Source organism: Onychomys torridus, chromosome 7 (genome assembly GCF_903995425.1).
Source record: "Onychomys torridus chromosome 7, mOncTor1.1, whole genome shotgun sequence".
In the NCBI taxonomy this organism is placed as follows: Eukaryota; Metazoa; Chordata; class Mammalia; order Rodentia; family Cricetidae; genus Onychomys; species Onychomys torridus.
The window spans coordinates 106,125,670-106,133,641 of record NC_050449.1 but is presented as its reverse complement, the minus strand read 5'-3'; the positions used below and the strand labels follow the sequence as shown (position 1 = coordinate 106,133,641).

Sequence of the window (7,972 nt, the reverse complement as noted above, 5' to 3'; positions counted from 1 at the left end):
TGTCTTTACTTACTACCTCTGTCCTTACCTGGCCAAGTGCCCGAGGTAACTTTGGATCGACCGCCTGCATACAGCAGTTGAATGAACCATTATCATACATTACAATACTCTCAGAGCCGGAAGGTCAGGCATCATAGAAAAAAGCACAACAAAAGAGTATTTTACCATGGAGCATAATAGTTTCAGATCTATAAAATTAAATTTAAGTAATTAAAAAATATAACTAATTAGAAATATTTAAATATAAAAATAAAACAGAATTTAAAGAGAAATTAGAAAATCTTTTGAGCCAGGCCAGTTAGTTAGTACTTGGGAGGCAGAGGCAGACGGATCTCTGTGAGTTCGAGACAGTCTATATAGTGAGTTCCAGGACAGCCAGGACTACACAGAGAAACCCTGTCTCGAAAAACAAAAACAAAACAAAACAAAACAAAACAAAAAGTCTTTTTGAAAGTTTAACCATCGCAGTAGGTAAACGTCTGATCACATTGCGCAGGCGCCGCAGAGGGAAGACCAGGCGAGGGACGCTGTGGTGACACTGTCACGTGACCGAATGGCGCGCCCCTTCAACTGCGCCTGCGCAGGGGCTCCCGGAAGTGGCCGGCCCGAATAGCTGGCGGTTCAGTCCGTCGGCCCGTCGGTCCGCTCGTCCGCTGCCGGTGCTGAGCGCGGCTAGGCCGTCGTCGCTGTCCCTCCGTCTCTGCGGCCCGAAGCGGCGGCCGGGCGCTCACCATGTCGTCGTTCATCTGGGTGCAGCTGAAGAAGACCTCGGAGGTGGACCTGGCCAAGCCGCTGGTGAAGTTCATCCAGCAGACGTACCCGAGCGGCGGCGACGAGCAGGCCCAGTACTGCCGCGCGGCCGAGGAGCTCAGCAAGCTGCGGCGAACCGCGCTCGGCCGCCCGCTCGACAAGCACGAGGGCTCGCTGGAGACGCTGCTGAGGTGGGCGCGGGCCGCAGGGGCTCCCTTCCAGCCCCCGGCTTCCCATCCTCCCTCTCCTCCCAGAGTCCCTCCCTCCCAGCCTGCCTCCCTCCCTCCACAGCCTGGCTCCCTCTCCCTCTCCCAAGGCTGGCCTCCCCACTCTGACTCAGGCCAGCGGCGTAGGTGTGGTCAGCATTCCTTCCTGGTGAGAGGACTTGTAACCCTGTTCTCCCTTCCGGGTTGGCCTCTGTCACATAGACGCCTTACCTGGGAGGAAGTCTGCCACGTAATGGTCTCTGTGATCACAGCCGTTTGACTGGTTTTCTCTTTTTGCTTCTTACAACTGAAGACTCCTTTTTACCATCGCTGTTTTATTGGGTCACATCTAGATTTCCTAATAATAGTTGCATAAGGGAAGTGAGAGAATCGGATCACAGAGCCGAATGTCGGTTACTCATTACGTTGTTCATTTGAATTAAGTCATCCTTAGTTCAGAATAATCGAGTAACAGAATGACAGTTGTAAAAGTTACAAGTACAGTCATTTGAAAGAAAACTTGAGTGACGTAATAGACTACTGAGAGTGGGTTCCTTAAAATCAGTTGACGAGGGGTATGCACATGTGGAATACATTGGTTCTTTTTGCAATTGATAAGAACGCTGGTACTTAATGATGACAACCTTTCAGTGGTACCTTATGATCCAGTTTCCTGTAACATGATCTCCTTGTTTCATGCAAGAGACACTGGTATATTAGGGTGCAAGGTGCAGAAACCCTGATTCAAGTAGCTTAAGCTAAGATATTCTGGGGACATCCCTTTCTTGGTTTTGGCATCAATAGAGATCATCTTGCTACCATGATCCTTTGTGTTTTGAGAGATGGCCACTGGCAGCTCTTACCATAATTATAATGGCTCACAGCCATTTACTGAGTAAACTTTGTTAAAAGTCTTGGGGGCTTCTCTTATTTGTTTGGACTGTATACATTAATGATTAGGGGAATGGGCTAAGTTTGTCTGGGTTACCCAGTTGGTTTAACTTCTCTGCTCTCCATGGATCAAAGAAAGATTCATTTGGAAAGAGGAAAGGTTTGTTCCCCGAAGTAAGAGATATTGGATAGGTTGCTCAGAGATTATGATCCTTTGGTGTTAATTTTAGAGCTAAGACTGTTGGATTGCAAGGATCATTAGTCTGATAGAATAAGCACTTTTTAAGGTAATGAAGGAATAATTGACCATTCTTTTTTTTTCCCCCCCTTTGGGGTTGGGGTGGGTATAGGGCGGAGCTAGGGAAGAGCAAGGGGGAGAGAGAGAAAGGGGAAAAAATACACTCTTACATTTCGTTCGTTTGTTTTGTTTTTTGAGACAGGGTTTCTCTGTGTAGCTTTGCGCCATTCCTGGAACTCACCCTGTAGCCCAGGCTGGCCTCGAACTCACAGAGATCCGCCTGCCTCTGCCTCCCGAGTGCTGGGATTAAAGGTGTGCACCACCACCGCCTGGCTTCGACCATTCTTTAGAATTAACGTAAAATTTTCAAATTTGTGCAGACACTGGTATCATTCATTAGGTGTGCCCTCCACTCCTTTGAGAAGGTGTTTTGTTTATCCCTGGCTGGCCTCAAGCTCCCCTTGTAGCTGAAGATGACTTTGAACTTCTAATCCTCCTGTTTCTGCTGCAATCTGTTTTAAGGGTGATGGGGTTTTAACCCAGGGCTTCATGCATGCTAGGCAAGCACTCTGCCTACTGAGCTATATATTCTCATCCCTCAAAGTTGTTGTGGCATTGGGTATTGAATTAATGGACTCGTGCATGCTAGCTAGCTACCACTGAGGTACATTCTCAGACTTTTAAAATATTAAAAAGCTTACTTAATATTTATTTATTTAGTGTTTGTGAGTGTGAGTTTTTGTTTTTGTTTTTCGAGACAGGGTTTCTCTGTAGCTTTGGAGGCTGCCCTGGAACTTGCTTTGTAGATCAGGCTGGCCTTGATCTCACAGAGATCCACCTGCCTCTGCCTCCCAAGTGCTGGGATTATAGGTGTGCGCCACCACGGCCTGGCGAGTTGTAGGTTTATACATGCCATAACACTTGTGCGTTGACACCAGTGGATACCCTTGGGTGTTGGCCCTTCACTTCTACCTCCTTTGAGACAGTCTCATCTTGTCGCATGTCTAGACTCTCTGGCCTCGGGGCTTCTGAAGTTTCCTGTCTCTGCTTCCCATCGTGCCCCTAGGAGCCCTGGGGTTACAGATAAGCGCTGCTTTGACTTTTACATGGATGCTGGGCGTTTGAACCTGGGTCACAATGCTTGTGAGAATGTGCTAATGAGAATGATTATTTAAAATTTCATTTATACATGGTACCCTGTCCTCTATAAGTTGTATCTTAGGGTTTCTATTGCTATGATAAATAACATGACAAAAAAGAGCAAGTTGGTAATCCCATCACTCAGGAGGCAGAGGCAGAGGCAGGTGGGTTTCTGTGAGTTCTAGGTTAGCCTGGTCTACAGAGTGAGTTCTAGGACAGCCAGGGCTACACAGAGAAACCCTATCTTGAAAAACCAAAAAAAAAAAAAAAAGAAAAGAAAGAAAGAAAAGAAAAAAGCATATTGGGGAGGAAAGGGTTTATTTGGCTTATGCTTTCACTGTTTATCAAAGGAAGTCAGGACAGGAACTCAAAGAGGACAGGAACCTGGAGGCAGGAGCTAATGCAGAAGCAATGGAGAGGTGCTGCTTACTGACTTGCTCCCCATGGCTTGCTCAGTCTGCTTTCTTATAGAACCCAGGACCACCAGCTCAGGGATGGCACCACCCAATGAACTGGGCCCTCCCTCATCAATCACTAATAAGAAAATGCTCTACAGGCTTGCCTATAACTTGATCTTATGGAGGCATTTTCTTAATTGAGGTTTCCTCCTCAGATGACCATAGCTTGTGTCAAGGTGACACAAAACTGTTCAGCACAAGTTGCTTTTTACAGTAAGTTGGTTGGGAGAACCTTGATAGATGGGTCCCAGATAGGAATCCTACTGTTTTCTTGTTTTACTTTTGCCAAAGTCAGCATTGTGGCATCTATTTCCTTCCGTGGAAAACTGTGGTTGTCAGCTTTCTGAAATTAATCAGAGTGACTAGAGGTTAGGAATCTTAACAGTCACATATGTATGTTTTTCCCCTCTCCTCCCCTTCCCTTCCTCCCCTCTCTTTCCCCCCCTCCCCTCTAGTCTTCTTTCTTTCTCTTCTTAGGTTCTCACTGTGGAGCCCAGGTTGGCATGGAACTAGTTGGTACAGATTATTCCTGAACTCTGGATCCTTTTGCCTCACCCTGCAGAGTGCTGGCAAGTGCACACCTGTGCTTTACTGCATCCTGTGCTGTATGTAGTCTTTCCTATATGACACTTGTATTAGGTTCAGCTTTATTCCATAGTTCCCCAACTACCCAGGGAGTTAAATTAAGATTTTATTATTGTTAAAAAAGTTGTAGAGATAGTTCTGTTAGTCTAGGGACAGTGGGTCTGTGAAGTTCAGACTTCAGACTTTTTGCTCAGTAAAACCCAGACTTTGGTCCTTGCTCTCATGGCCTTGGTTGCAGTTGTAGCGATGATCTAGACCAGTGATTCTCAACTTTCTTAATGCTGTGACCCTTTAATACAGTTCCTCATGTTGTAGTGACTCCAACCATAAAATTATTTTTGTTATTTCATAACTGTAATTTTGCTACTGTAATGAATCGTAATGTAAATGAATCATATGCAGGATATCTGATGTGTGACCCTCTTGATAGAGGTTGTGACCTACAGATTAAGAACCACCGTTCTAGATTGTAGGATAGCAGAAGGGAGAAAGGTTGAGTGTCCAGGGTGTTTTCTAGCCTCTGCCGCAAAGCCTTATGTATCACTGGCCATTATGTGAGCCTGCGTCTCGCCGAAGAAGTGCCAGGAGGGGTTTTTGTAATGTCACTGTGTGCACTGCTCAGAACTGGCGTCCTCGTGGACCGAGGGAGACCTGAGGAAGGTTGGCAGCCCCCTTCAGGCTTGCTGATATCCCCAACTTGAAACTGTGTTCATGCTCAGGATCTGAGAGCGTAGGAGAGGGAGTGAGTTTGTTTCTTTCTTAAGCTACACTTTTTTCAGTCGATGGAACTCCTGCCTGCCTTGTCGGTGGTCCATGCTTACTTCCGTTCTCTCCTGACTGCTCTGGTCGATTTGCCTGCTAACCTTGCCTCCCTTCCTGGTCAGATTTCAGCATTTTCTGCTTCTTCCACTTCAACATTTTCAAACATTGTGTCACTGCCTTTCCTGTTCCCTTCGTCCTTGCTGCATTTCCAGTCTTCTCCTCCTGGTCGGGTGTTGCTGGGGGTTACCCCAAGAGCTTTGCCCACTGCTGTTGCACATCTTTTTTTTTTTAGTAAGGTTTTGGGAGGCAGAAGAGAAGAACATTTATTCAGATTTATTTTATCAGGAGACTCAGCTTTTCAAAGTGGTTGGGTTCACAGAGTCAGGTTAGGAGTTTTTCTCCCTCCATATCCTTGCTGGTCCTTGTGGGCTAACAGTTTGAATTATTACTGGTAGCTGAGCTGGGGAAGTGAGGTAGCATCTCTTAGTGTTGCTGAGGGCAACCCTTATTACATGTGTGCTGGCTACTCAGTACCTTTTTCTATGCAATTTTTATTGTCCATTTTTCTACCAGGTTGATTTTTCTTTACTGATTTGTAAAATTGTTTTCTGAATATTTTATTTACTTTTCCAATGTCCAGTCAATTTCTTGTCTTTTAATTATGTTACTTTTTACCTCACAGAAGTTCTCCCAGAATGTTCTAGTCTCATAATCTGTAGTTCCATTTTGTACATTTTGAATGTTCAGCATGCAATATATGTTCTTTTTCCCTGATTAGACTTGCTCTCTGAGCCTTCCTCTTCCCTCCCCTCCTCCCTCCCTCCCTCCCTCCCCTCTTCCCTCCCTCCCTCCCTCCCCTCCTCCCTCTCTCCCTGCCTGCCTGCTTTCCCACTGGGTATGCATCTCAGTCAGGGCTTTTATTTCTAGGTGAGCACTATGACACCATACTATATCCTTGTCTCTTTTTACAAACAAAGCCACTGTTTTGCTGTGTCCACCTCTTCGCTTAGTCTGTATTGACTACATCTTTCTGCCTTTGGTATACGATAGTCTGTTTTGTGGGTTTCTCAAGCCCTGGCTGTCCTGGAACTCACTATGTAGAGCAGGCTGGCCTCAAACTCACAGAGATCCACTTGCCTCTGCCTCTCGAATCCTGGGATTAAAGGAGAATGACACCATACCTGTAGATGATAGTCTTAGTGAACATCTTTTGTATAGTATTAGTAGTTTGTAGTTTCAGTTTTTTTTTTGTTTTTTTTTTTAAAGCTAAGGATTGAACCCAGGGCCTTGCACTTGCTAGGCAAGCGCTCTACCACTGAGCTAAATCCCCAACCCCAGTTTTTTTTTTTTTAAATTGAGTCATTTGTTAAAAAAAAAAAAAAAAATGAAGTTCATGGGGGCTGGTGGATGGCCTAAAGGATAAGAGCACTTACTACTCTTGCAGAGGACTAGAGTTTGTGGCTCCCAGCACCCTGTAAGGCAACTCACAATTACTTGTAACTCCAGCTCCAGGGGATCCAATGTTTCTGGCCTCTTCAGGTAGCTGAACTCATGAGCATGCACATACAATCACACAGACATACATTTAATTAAAAACAATAAACTAAATCTTAAAAAAAATGAAATTGATAGACCTAATTTTATGATGTCTTTTTTTCCAAACACTTAACGTTTTATAGATTAAGAAAGAAAATACTGTGATTCCATTTTACTTCATAACTATTGTTTACATTTGGATTATTGGTTTAGGAGTAGAGACATATTGTGATAATATTATACTAATGATATTGCTACTGTGTGTGTATGTATGCAAGAGAGAGAATATGGATCTGAATGACTATGAGTACGGACCTGTGTGTAGGTCAGAGGACAACCTCTGGGGTTGGCTCTCACCTCCCACCTCATTTCACACAGGGTTTAGGTTCAATGCTGGGTGGGGGGCTCTGCAGGTCTCCACCTTCCAGGATTACAGCTGAGGGCATGACTGCCTCCAGCTTTTCCATGGGCTCTAAAGATCAGAATTCAGGTCATCAGCCATCTCCCCATCCCCCAGAAACACTCTAAAAGATTTTGATTTTGATTTATGTGTGTGTCTGTGTGCCACGTGTTTATGGGTGTCTGCAGAGCTCATAAGAGGACCCTTGTGAGCTGCCTGACATGGATGCAGGAGTTGAGCTGATACCCTCTGAAGAGCAGCCGGTGGGTGCCCTTAACCACCGAACCATCTCTCCAGCCCCAAACACTTGCAAGACTAGAATTTCCCCTGTATCGTTGATATTTTTGAAGAAATGTATTAATTGCTAGTCCCCCCCCCCCCTGAGATTTCTGTTCTTAGTAATGTGTAGAATAAAAACCTAGGTAGGTCCCTGCCTATGCTGTGTGTGCTCTATTGAGACAGATTTTAAATTTCTTCCATCAGAGTTTTAAAATGGATTTGCTTTAAAGTGCCCGAGTTTTGCAAAATAGTAGGGATCATTTAAGAGCACCAAGGTGCAGTCCTATACTGCTTGATGCTACAGTTACCATGTGTGGATTGTGTATCTGGCCACTGTCTCAAGCACTTTATGCATATTGTATCATTTGTTCCTCTAAGGCAGTAGTTCTCAACCTGTGGGTATTGACCCCTTTGGGGGTCACATATCAGATATCTTACAGATCAGCTATTTATGTTACGATTCATAACAGTAGCCAAATTACAGTTATGAAGTAGCAATGAAATGATTTTATGGTTGGGGGTCAGCACAACATGAGGAACTGTAGTAAAGGGTCGCAGCATTAGGAAAGCTGAGAACCACTGCTTTAAGGGAAACATTGTTTTCAGCGTGGAAGTCTTTAGACTGAGATAGTTCCTGTAATTTGCAGGTGATCAGATGCCTAAGACACTGAATGCATCCTTGGGTTGTCCGGTTGAAAAATCTTGAGTTCTACTCATTGTGAAATCT

The 7,972-nt window shown here is 44.8% G+C and overlaps 1 protein-coding gene across 2 annotated transcripts in view; it reads left to right on the top strand.

Annotated features, from left to right (window-relative positions):
• Positions 1-583: 583 nt before the first annotated feature.
• LOC118586854 (programmed cell death 6 interacting protein) overlaps positions 584-7,972 on the top strand; it is a 62,650-nt gene continuing 55,261 nt past the window's right edge. For both annotated transcript variants that reach the window (XM_036192227.1, XM_036192226.1), the window contains exon 1: positions 584-941. In XM_036192227.1, coding sequence (XP_036048120.1) covers positions 733-941 — 209 coding nt within the window. In that variant the 5' untranslated portion in view covers positions 584-732. The remainder of the gene's footprint in view (positions 942-7,972) is intronic.